At 42.7% G+C, this 12,539-nt stretch overlaps 1 protein-coding gene across 1 annotated transcript; it reads right to left on the bottom strand.

Moving 5' to 3' along the window:
- Positions 1–4,067: 4,067 nt before the first annotated feature.
- LOC125542595 (putative disease resistance protein RGA4) lies at positions 4,068–12,539 on the bottom strand. The gene is made up of 5 exons (XM_048705676.2): positions 12,432–12,539; positions 12,167–12,340; positions 11,815–11,929; positions 4,769–7,928; positions 4,068–4,454 (listed from the first exon to the last, which is right to left on the bottom strand). The coding sequence occupies exon 4, from the start codon at positions 7,842–7,844 to the stop codon at positions 4,788–4,790; it is 3,057 nt and encodes a 1,018-aa protein (XP_048561633.2). The 5' UTR covers positions 7,845–7,928; positions 11,815–11,929; positions 12,167–12,340; positions 12,432–12,539; the 3' UTR covers positions 4,068–4,454; positions 4,769–4,787.

Raw genomic sequence — 12,539 nt, 5'->3', positions numbered from 1 at the left:
ACACCAACTAGCCAAGAAAAGACGCCACAACCGGCTGGCTAAAACTAGATAGGGAAACTAATTGCCTATCCTATTACATGACCGCCATCCAAACCGGTTGAAGATATTCCGAGCTACCATCTCCCAGCGGAAAGACCTAGTAACCAAATGTTCCCTGGCCTCCGTCTGGGTGTGTAGCGACCACGAACGGATCAGAGCCGTAGTTCGGAATATGACCTGCAAAAAATGTATACATGATATTCTGTTAAAAACCAAATCATTTCTGCAAGTCCAGATAGTCCACATCAAAGCACAAACTCCAACCCGAATATGTCTCGCTAAGTCAGGCTCAATCCCATTAAGCCATGTCCCAAATAACGCATTAACAGAATTCGGTGGATTGATATTAAAAGCAATGTGGACCGTCTGCCAAAGTACCTTGGCCAACGGGCAATCAAAAAAGAGGTGTTTGATAGTCTCATCCCGATCGCAGAAACTACACCTGGTAGGTCCTATCCAATTACGCTTTATCAAGTTGTCCTTAGTTAAAATAACTTGTTTATGGACAAACCACATAAACACTTTTATTTTCAAAGGAACTTTGACATCCCAAACATGCTTGGACGTAGGAATGGAGTTCGAATTAATAATATCAATATACATTGATTTAACCGTGAATACTCCAGACTTAGTCAATTTCCAGCGTAATTCATCGGGTTGTTGTGAAAGCTGGACCTCCATCAGTCTCCTAACTAGACGGAGCCATTCTTCCCAACGATTGCCCGCTAGCGTTCGTCGGAACTGAATATTAAGGGGGGTAGATTGAAAGACCGATGCGACGAACACCTCACGTCGTTGAACAATGCGATATAAAGACGGATATTGGATGGCCAAGTGTGTCTCGCCGAGCCAAGTATCCTCACAGAAATGTGTACTCGTGTTGTTTTCAATAACAAACTTCGTCCTATTAAACAACGACTGTTTGACTTTCATCAGGCCTTTCCAGAAAGGTGAATCGGTCGGCCTGACTGTAACCTGGGACAAAGTTTTTGTCTGGAGGTACTTGCTGCGAAGGATTTGAGCCCACATAACATCATTCTCGGATGAGAGCTTCCACAGCCACTTGCTAAGAAGGCATTTATTCTTAACTTCTAGATTCTCAATACCTAGACCCCCTTGGTCTTTCGGTCTACAGATGATATCCCATTTGGCAAGCCGATATTTTCTTTTAAGCTCATCACCCTGCCAAAAGAAACGCGATCGATAGAAGTCCAGTCTCTTCCTAACACCAACTGGGACCTCAAAGAACGATAGGAGAAACATTGGCATACTCGTGAGCACCGAATTAATCAGGATTAATCGGCCTCCATATGACATGAGCTTACCCTTCCAGCAACTCATTTTCTTCTCAAATCGGTCCTGATGCACTTCCACTCTCTGTTTGTCAGCCTACGATGGTGGATTGGAATCCCCAGGTAAGAGAAGGGTAACTCTCCCAACTCACACCCAAACAATTGCCTATAAGCATCCTGTTCGTCTTTGGCCCTACCAAAACAGAACAGCTCGCTCTTATGAAAGTTAATCTTTAACCCGGTCAATTTTTCAAATAGGCATAACACAAGCTTCATATTTCTCGCCTTGGTCAAGTCATGCTCCATAAAGATGATTGTATCATCAGCGTACTGAAGGATGGATACACCTCCATCAATAAGATGAGGTACCAATCCAACTACTTGACCATTTTCCTTAGCCCTTCCTATCAAAATTGCTAACATATCCACCATAATGTTAAACAGGATAGGGGACATCGGATCTCCTTGTCTTAGGCCTTTATGTGTCTGGAAGTAATGACCTATGTCATCATTAACTTTAATTCCCACACTACCTTTTTGCGTAAATGATTCAACCTGTCGGCGCCAGGCTTCATCAAAACCTTTCATACGCAATGACTGTTGGAGGAATGGCCATTTGACCTTATCGTACGCTTTCTCGAAATCCACCTTAAAAATTACTCCATCTAATTTTTTGGAATGGATTTCATGGAGTGTTTCATGCAGGACGACCACCCCTTCAAGGATATTTCTGTCCAGCATGAAAGCAGTTTGGGACTGTTGCATCACAGAATGCGCAATCTGTGTGAGCCTGTTAGTCCCGACCTTGGTGAAAATTTTGAAACTAACATTGAGGAGACAGATCGTCCTGAATTGCTCAATTCTCACAGCATCCGTTTTCTTGGGAAGCAGTGTGATAATCCCAAAATTCAAGTGAAATAATTGAAGCTGTCCAGAGAACAGATCATGGAACATAGGTAGTAAATCCCCCTTAATAATGTGCCAGCACTTTTTATAGAACTCTGCCGGGAATCCATCCGGTCCAGGAGCCTTATTGTTTTTCATTTGTGCAATAGCATCAAACACCTCCTTCTCCGAGAACGGGGCAACCAGAATATCATTATCGGCAGCCAATAGCTGGGGCACATCCTCAGTCTTGGACTCATCGAGGGACACACAATTATCCTCCGGAGGTCCAAATAACTGCTTATAATAATCGGTAATATATGTTTTTAGGTTATCCTGACCTAAAATAGTGCCCTCGTCTTGCTCAAGCTGAAAGATACGCTTCTTTCTGTGCTTGCCATTAGCTATCAAATGGAAGAATTGAGTATTCGCGTCCCCTTGGACCATTTTGCGGACTTTAGCACGCAAAGCCCACTTCAATTCTTCTTCGCGGAGCAGTTCTTTCAACCTCTTCTCCGCCTCATTTTTAACCTGAAGCTCAGCTGGCGATAAAATAGTGGATTCAGCCTGTATGTCCAGGGCCTGTATAAGAGTAAGGAGTCTATCCTTTTCAATCTTATACACACCACTGAGGTGCTTAACCCAACCCCGTAAGAAACTTCTCAAATGCCTAATCTTATTCTGCCAATGCTCTATTGCAGTCTTGCCTCCTACACCTCTATCCCATTCTCTGGCAATCAAGTCCATGAACCCCTCACGTTCAAACCATGACATCTCAAAAGAGAAGGTGTTCTTGTTACCCACGTGGTTCGGCTCCCCTGAGTCCACGAACAATGGGGTGTCATCAGATATTCCCCTCGAAAGAGCTTGCAACGTAACCAGAGGGAACTTTTTTCCCACTCCATGCTCGGAAGAACTCGATCAAGTTTTTCATAGGTAGGGTTTGGCAGAGCATTAGCCCAGGTAAACTTTCTACCAGAAAGCTCTATCTTTCTCAGATCCAAGCTTTCAATAATGGTATTGAACATAAACGACCATCTGCCGTCAAAGTTATCATTGTTCTTCTCCTCTCTCCTCCTGATGATATTGAAACCACCTCCAACTAAAATTGAAAGCTGCTCTGACCCACAGATTCGAACAAGATCCGCCAGAAACTCTGCTTTAAGCTCGGGTTGTGCGGCACCATAAACCGTCACCAAAGCCCAGTTAAAACCATCTATCCTAGACCTGACTCGAAACTTCACCGCGAAGTCGCCCATCACTACACTTCGGACTTGTAAATTGTAATGGTTCTTTTGTTTCAATAAAGTTATTACGATTATCTAAAAGAAAAGGGTTCCCTCAATCCCCGTTGACGGGCGAACTGAGCATTGCTTGCTAGCTAGGGCCGATGGTGCACGCAGTAGTTTGTGTCTTTTCCTTGTTCTTATTCAGCTCTTTTTGCAGAGCATAGTTCAGATATCTGCGTCGAAATGCAATTTCATCTTCGCTTTCCGCCCTTCGCCCAAGTCCAGAGCTCCGGCACAGGGTACCTCCCGCAGGGGTTGTGCTCCCAGACATCGGCAGCATCCACCTCCACCGCACTGCGCACATCTCCTCGCTGTGTTCAGTCTGCACTCTGCAGCTATGTCAGTATGGCAACAGCCAGGAAAAAAATATGTACAAAATTATTATTGGTCCTGATTTCAGTCAGAGAGTCCTTCCGATAATGCAGTTTCGCCATACGACGGACCGCAGGATTACAGAAACAAAGTGCTCTTCCTTCACCAGGTCACACACACAAGTTCGGCCATACATACAGGTTACACATGTTCATTGTAGCAAGCCTCAGGCCCAAGCTCAGCAACAAAATAAAAAGAAATGCATCACTTCCATTCAAATAATACAATCACGTGAAAATAAAGTTTGTCGGTTACATCCAAAGAACCAAACTGTGTCACACAGGTTCAGTACAGCAAAGGCCTCTGGCCCCAAGTTCAGGAAAAAAATAAAACGAAACTCGTCGGAAACTGAAAGCATACCACATGGGAGGTTTAGTACAGCAAAGGCGTCTGGCCCGAACTCAGATATAAACAAAATGAAATGCGATACAGTATTCCCAAAGGAAAACAGAATACTTCATTCACCAGCTTGGTACGCATCATGCTACCTGTGCACCTTCAACATTGACAGGCCTCCTCAACTTAGTATGCCTCATCATGCTTTGCCCGCTCAAGTGAACTGCACCTTCAGTCCAGCCTATAATAGAATTTGGAAACAAACCCGTAGTAGTTAAGTGGTTTGCTACGATGAGCATATTCTATGAAACACATAAGCAACTTAGAGCAACACACAACACTTGATAACTTGTATGCATGCAATCTGCTGCCATGGGCATGTACAAAAGCTCTTTTCAAATATGTACAAGCACAACAGATTTAAGCATTTCTCGTGCATCAGAATAATATTTCGAAGCTTGCAATTTTATGCATCCAATGAGGCAAAAAATTATGGTCCAAAGAATCAAAGACACAAAACAAAATGTCCAACCAGTATATATGCAGTGTTCATACCTTGTGTTTTCATTGCCATCTAACTGGTAGACAATGTGTAGATATCCAGGTCATCGCCATGAAGTCGTTGGTGCTGCTCTTGAAGACCAGACACCCAGCAGGAAGATATCTCTTGCATATCCTCGCCCAGCCCCAGCTGCTGCAAGCTTCCCACACCCTCCACATGGCTCAAGTTCGGACAGCCATGTACACGCAGCTCTGTCACTTGAGGGAGGTTGGAGATCCTCTCCAAGCTTTCACATTTCTGAATAATAAGGAGCTCAGACAGCAGTGGGAAGTCCTCCAGGGCCTTCAAGTTGTTTGTTCCAATTAATCTGAGCTCCTTCAAGCTGGCGGTATCCTCTCCAAGCCGTCGCGGAAGAGCCCTCAATTTATGGCAATTGAAGAGATCCAACACCATCAAACGAGGGAACAGTTGATATCCTGCAGATCGGACATCATCTTTTCGAATTTCAGCAGCTCCATCCTCCCCCCCTTCATCCTCAGCAGTTTCTTCTTCAAAAAAAGACCACTCCTCCCAGTTTGGCATATCCATGATTATTAACCATTCAAGTTTAGGGAAAGCAACTAACTCATTCCATACGGGATCACTGTTCCTGCAACCAACAAATTCAGGTCCAACCTTGGTAACTGCATATGCTCCATCAATTTTCAGATATTTCAAGTTTGGTAGCTGCCCAATTGGTGGAAGTTCCACACATGATCGTAAATCGGTGAGGAGCAAGTGTATCACTGAAGACAAACAGCTGGTACCAAGCCATGTGGGATAACGCCGACCAAAAAACCGTGAAATAGTTAGGTTTTCCAGGTTGCGTGGAGGTATTAGCTGCTCAAGGACATTCTGAGCATTGCTAACATCTTCTTCGGTATATGGTTCCTCTCCACGTTCAGTCCAGAATAGTCTTAGTTCTTTTAGATGCTTTTTGTCCGTCAACACTGTATTTGTACTACAATGAGTCACCCTTTCCAATCTAACAAGACCAAGAAACCTCATCTGCGACACAGAAGATAACTCTTCCAACTGCCATCCATCTTGCATATCAACATTATCACTTCCGTCACCAACAGGAAATGCTCGTAAATCAGTCAGGAACTTCAATTTTCCTATTCCTTTTGGAACCTGATTTATTTTTGTGCAGACGAGAACAAGACGTCTTAAACTGCACAACTGGGTCGTCGCCCAAGGAAGACTGTGCAGATTCTCGCACCATCTCAAGCTCAGAACTTGAAGGTTCTTTAAGGAGCCAATGGATTCCGGAAGACAAGATATGCTAGTATAATCTAGATTAAGTAGGCGTAGATGTATCAGTTTTCCTATATAATCTGGAATGCTTTGCACAAGTGAGTAATTCAGTACCAGAACACGAAGAAGCAGAAATTTCTTGAATAGTGTATCATCGATTCTCCGTGGACCATTAACAACTAGGAAAGTCCTCACCTTAATTTCCATCTTATCCATTCTAGGTAACACTACTTTACCCTTCTTGCTGATAGCATTAACACGTCGCAGTTTTGACATATTTTTACCACTTAATGTTTCAACATCCCCAATAAAACATTCTTCTCTTGATATATAGCAAGCAAGTTGTCTCAAAAGGTCATGCATTCTGCATTCGGCCTGGTCAAAAATTACACTATCTGGATGGAGGAGATTCCGATGGATTAGCTCATAGTAGTACTCTTCTGCTGTGTCTTCTAATAGTTGGCCTTGTTTCTCCTCGACGAAACCTTCAGCAATCCATAACATGGTAATTTCCCTACGAAGAATGATAGTACCTTCAATATACAAAGCACAATAAAGGAAACACTGCTTAAGACGATGTGGTAATTCATCGTAGCTTAGATACAAAACTCCTTCAGTTTCATCAGAGAACATGCTTTGTGAGCTAGCATACTTTTCCAGAAACTTTTTCCACTCATTCTCCGTTACATCCCTGCCAGCCAAAGCACTAGCAATAACCTTGATAGCAAGAGGGAGGCGGCCACATTTGCGAACAATCTCAATCCCAGTGTTTCTTAAATTCTGCACTTCTTTCTCTTTGTCGATGTTCATGTTCTTCCAAAGTAGCTCCCATCCCACCTCTACTGACATGAGATCAACTTGATGGGTATGTTCTACACCTATTCTCTTTGCAATTTGATCATCTCGTGTGGTTAGCAATAATACTCCGGCGGTCGTTTCATGCAATGCAGGTCTTAATAAATCCATCCATACATTGGGATGCCAGACGTCATCTAGGACAAGAAGGAAACTCTTTCCGTTGATTGTTTCTGCAACCTTTCTCTGTAGTTCTGCTATGGTTTCCCCTTGCTCATGATGAACACCAATATTTCGGAGAACCTCTTTCAGAAGTGTTACTTCACTATAGTCTTGCGAAACACAAACCCATGCCTGTTGCCTGAAGCTTCTTTTTACTTTTTGGTCATTGTATATTTTCTGAGCTAGTGTTGTCTTACCAACTCCTCCTGTTCCAACAATAGCAAGCTTGTAAGACTTACTTTCCTTGTGTGCAAGAATTAAGTCAACCAGTTTCCTGCTAGAATGTATGATCTCCTTCCCCACAAGGTTGGGCTCAACAAGGTTGGAACTTCTTATCAGTTTGGATGTTGAACCCTTTCCAGTAGGTTGTGTACTACTGTTGAGTGTTAAAAAAATCTTGTCCTTTGAAATGTTCTCTATCTTCTTATTCAGAATTCTAATCTGAACAGCAACATCACGACGTGACCCGATGTAACAAAAGCAAGAGGAAATTGAAAGGCATTTACATGCAGCTAATTTGCTTGATGATGATGAAGGATGGTCAGGCAGTAGCTTGCTACCTTTACATCTGGCCATATCTAACATTTCATCAACATCATATATGACATCTCTCAGTTGACCAAGCCAATTGTTTACTGCTAACTCTTTTGTCCTCCTTTTCTCAGCATCATATATACAACATCGTATTAACTCTACTCGTCGCAGCAGTTCTGCGAGCTCTTCTTCCACCCCTAGGATTAATATGGCCTCATTTGTAATGATATCTTTCAACTTATTGGCACATGATCCAAGCAAAGATTCTAGTATGGTTGCCATTGATCAGACAGATTGAATTCAGTGCTAGAGATCCACCAGAAAACACCAACGTGACTTGTTTTGCAGAATGGCAAAAACTGAAGGCTGAAAATAAATACACAAGGTATGTGAACATGCTTTAAAAATGAGACAAGTCTTAGAAGATATTGACAGATATCACTACTGATTTGCTATTTACTGAATAAATCTAGCATAATGAAGCTGTAGGGCCAAGTATGTTGTAAAAAACCCTAAGATGGCATTCAATTTTCACTTTTTTGTACTCATAAATGTACATGTGTCTTACTATTGTAGGCTAACATGATTTTTTTTGTTTGGTTTGCTCAGTTGCAGGGCCAGCATACACAACAAACCACAAAAAAAGTTGCATTAAGTTATACTTTAGTCTATTAAATAGGCAGATGAATCAAGTTTTTGTTTGTGTGATCGATCCATCTTGTCCATGAATAATCTTACAAGTTTTCTTACATGCTAAGCTTAGAAACCACAATAACTTATTCCATTTATATATCAATTATTATTTTATTATAAAACAAGAGGCAAATGAGCTACCACGTTCCTCCACAGAGTCAAAATTATCTCAGCCATTAATCATATTAGTGTAATGGCAGAGATTTATAAAATAAAATAAAATTTGTGTGGTACTGACCCGTGAGAAATACCAACAAAGTACAGTGGATTCGTAAAGCATTTGCAGTGCACATGATGACACCATCACCATGTAAACGTATAAGCGCGCAAAGCTTCTACTATGTATACTTAAACAGTGGCCTTTTCTCCTCTTCCGTAAATTGAAAACAATGTTTCCATACAAGTTAGTAGTTGGGTTTACATAAAACAATTATATACATATATATATATATATAGTAATATATACATAAGAATTAAGTATAATGTTGCAAAAAGTTGGTGGAAGCCACATATAAAATAGTTAAACAGCTAAGTTAGAAATAAATTGTCCCAAAAGTATAGTGTTGAAATGAAGTTTGTGCTTTATATATGAAGTTAGAAATAAATTGTGAATAAAAAATATTAGCTGGATAAAAATAGCACTGCTTCTGAAAAAAAATACTAAATGCAAATATGAAACCAAAAAATGTTAGCAAATTAGTTTCATGTGAACTCTATATCAGGAGGCAAGAAATGCTACTAGAAGGGGACATAAATAGCTAAATTAGGAATAATATGCACAGACATGTACGGATACTACTATTTTTGTACGAAATTAAGAATTAGAAATAAATATACATTAACAAGTTGGTTGATATTTCAGTTCCCCTAAAGGTACTGAGTGGAGAAGTGCTTAAAAGGTTTACCTATAAGCCATTAATCTCTAGATTTAATTTTTGATTGGAATTTTCTTGAAGACTTGAAAGAAGCATCCTACTAAGGTGTTGTAGCCAACATGTCTGGCTTCTGCTATTAAGGGTGTGTTTGGGACAGCTACGCTCCACAACTTCAGTACTGAATCTGATGCAACTCAAATGCCTCAACTTTGATTTTTTTAGTGGAGTGTGTTAGATGACTCTACGAAACATCGTCCGGATCAAATACGAGTAGTAGATCAACATACATCGAGTTGGAGTACCATCTAGTTCATTTTAATGGAGTAGAGAAATAGATGCTTCTACACGGACCATATCCCCTGTCCCTGGAGTTATGATGAAAATACCCCACCATGCCATTCACTTAACAGTATTTTCACGAACTGTTTCCTTCACAAAATAGAATTTTGGTCTTCTTTTTCAATTCCCCATTGCTAGCGACGGCTAGGGCTCCTCTGTCAGCATGTCCAGCGACCCCAAATCTAGAACGTCGGCGACCCCCTGCCCCCCTCTAGAACTCAGGCAACCCCCCACTTTCGATGCTATCCAGTGATTGCCACAACGAGAGGGTGGCTGGCGGAGTGCTTCATCTTGTTGGGGACATGGACCTCGTCAGCGACAGGACCATGCAAGAACCTCATGTAGCAGTTTTTTTGAGAAATTTAAGCCTTGGGTCTAGGGGGTTAGCCGGGGAGGGGGGGGGGGGGGGTGCGCAAGAGGCAGTGGAGCAGGGCATCATAGGAATGGAAAATGTGGGCCAAAAGGAGATCAAGCTGGTGACCGGCCGCACAGACGAAATCAAGTGGCGCATTAAGCGATGACTTGGGAGAGAAGAAGCATACAAGAAGGTTGAAGGGAGTTGGTACAGATAAGGAATTGGTACATTAAAATATTGGTACTCATACAAAAAAAATCCTCGAGGACCAAACTTGATGCATCGTGGAACAACACATCAAGCTAAAAATCCTAGTACTCATACTAAAATGGTTGTGTCCATCCCTAGTTGGTGCACAGGCCGGGAGAAGTGAAATGCTCTGTCAATTTTAATGGGGGGAGGCACTCCTCCGCCTCCGCCATTAGCCTTCTACAACCCCGTCCCCTCCCCCACGTCACCGTTGGTGCGCCGCCAAGCAAAGCCCTCGGCGGCAGTGCTCCCATCCCATCCTTGCATCCCATCCCATCCCATCCTTGTCGTCGCTCCGGTTCTTCGGCGTGACGGCACGGCTCTCCTCACTAGACCCCGCCACCGCTCGAGCTATGGGTGAGCCGCCGCCACCACCGGGACTCACCCTCCTCTAGCTACAGGGCTGCGCGGTCTCTTATGGCGATTGGGGTGCGGCCTCCCGGCTCCTGGTTGTGGGCCTTTGGCCATCGTTGGAGCCAGCCCTCTCCCAACTTGGTGTCCCCGGCGAGGTCCCTGTCTTCCAGATCTGGCGCGCCGAGTCATTTCTCATCCTGATCGTGACGGCATCAACCGACCACTTGAGCGGCAGATTGCAGAGGACACCAAATGGTCTTCATGAGGGACCCTCTCTCCAGATCCAGTGGCTGCTATCGGTGACTCACACTGGCAAGGTTGCAGGTTGTAGCCAGAAGGTTCATTTGTGGGTTTTGGCGGCTTTCATTCCAACTAGTTTGCATTCGGTGGAGAGATGAAATCTATGGACAGCAGCTTCACGTAGAGGGTATGGTTGTGTAGCGGCGGCTGTGGTGCTGTCACTCGATACTATGCTACACTTGTAGCTACTGGGATCGCTGAAAATGGTGACGACAATACATGATTGACTTCAATTTGGTGGTGCTTCTCTAAGTACCCGGTCTCGAGCTCCGTGGTGAAAACCCTAAGTCTGACCCGAGTTGCTATACCTAGCAATAGCAATGTTTTTGTGTTGCTACCTTGTTGAAGGCCTTGGTCGGATATGCTCGAACTTATTCTTCAGGGTGAAAAACTATAATCTGGCCTTTGGTGGTTGGATCCGGTGACGACAATGCTTGAGCATCGTTCCCTTCCTGAAAGTGTTGCTGTTGAAGAACCTTTGTCATTGTTCTTGTGGTGTCAAAAGATGGTTGGCGCGGATATGGTCCTTGCCATAGTTTATTAAACGCTTCTTTTTTCCTTTCATCGTGTACGCATAGCTTTGATCATGCATGAGTTTGCTCTTTGCCGGCGTGCTTTTCTTTTGTGTGTGTGTACGCGTTGGTGTTGATTGTGTGCATCCTAGTTATGCACAAGCTAGGTGTGCGCTCATTGTGTTTGTCTTTTGAGTCAATAAAATCCACCCTTTGTAAGAAAAAAAATGGAGGAAGAAATAGGCATGTGTTCACTTGCGGCGGCCACATGGGATCGAGAAAACACTTGTTACAAAGATATTGGAAACCAGTGCTTGCCAAATATATCTTTCAGAGATAAATATATTTGCACTGCTCCAGTAAAGTAATATAACCATTTGTCACAGATTTTGCGCTAACATATTTATATGCAAAATAACTATTATGGCATAATACTTGGGACTTTGTCATAACCTAAAATTATATGCAGAAAAAACATATCGTTAACCTAGCCGCGCAAATGCATGGGCCACTCCTTATGATTGAGAATGAAAATAGTAATGAAAGTGAAGTTGCTTATGATTGGAAGCCTTTACCTTACAAACTAGTCTTTAGTCAATAATAAGAATCCATATTCATCTTCTTGAAGACAAAGTCTGCTATGATGATCAGCTCATCGCCACTTTTAAGATCTCGCAAGACTGGGAACAACTAGAATAAAAAAAGAGAGTAGAAGATCATCGATCAAGTGAGAAAACCATGCTGCTATACCTATACAGTGGATAAATAGAAGATTTTCTACCAACTACTGAACAAAAGAAGTGCCAGTGTGTTGTACTCCCTCCGTAAACTAATATAAGAGCTCTTAGATAGTGATCTAAACGCTCTTATATTAGTTTACAGAGGGAGTTGATCTATAAGTGCAGAACATTGAGATCAAATATATACCTGAATATGGGCCGGTAATAAAACTGATAAGGCACTGATGTGAGTGTTGTAAGAGTAGAGCGTGTTAGCATAAACTATTTCCTGTCCCACCGGATCACTTGAATCCTGGTTGAATCAGTGATCAGTGGACCAAGACCAAAGGAACAAACACAAGCAACCAAGGTGGAACTTCCTCTGCATGGATTAGATGCATACACCGATTAATTGGAGATAATAGAATGAAAAATAGTCTTCAAATTATGTACTTGATTTCCTTATGCCTTACCGGAGTCAATGGCAGGCCAATGGGATATGAGCAAGAGAGCAAGTAAAGCAGTGGTAGGATACCCAGATAACACTAGGTGTGCTGAAGTCGCCCCCCCCCCCCCCCCCC

Source organism: Triticum urartu, chromosome 3A (genome assembly GCF_056163025.1).
Source record: "Triticum urartu cultivar PI428250 chromosome 3A, HENAU_Tu73, whole genome shotgun sequence".
In the NCBI taxonomy this organism is placed as follows: domain Eukaryota; kingdom Viridiplantae; phylum Streptophyta; class Magnoliopsida; order Poales; family Poaceae; genus Triticum; species Triticum urartu.
This window is presented reverse-complemented; position numbering and strand designations above follow the sequence as displayed.

Excerpts from the sequence above, each read along its gene's own strand:
- LOC125542595 (XM_048705676.2), bottom strand. The coding sequence starts at position 7,844 with ATGGCAACCATACTAGAATCTTTGCTTGGATCATGTGCCAATAAGTTG.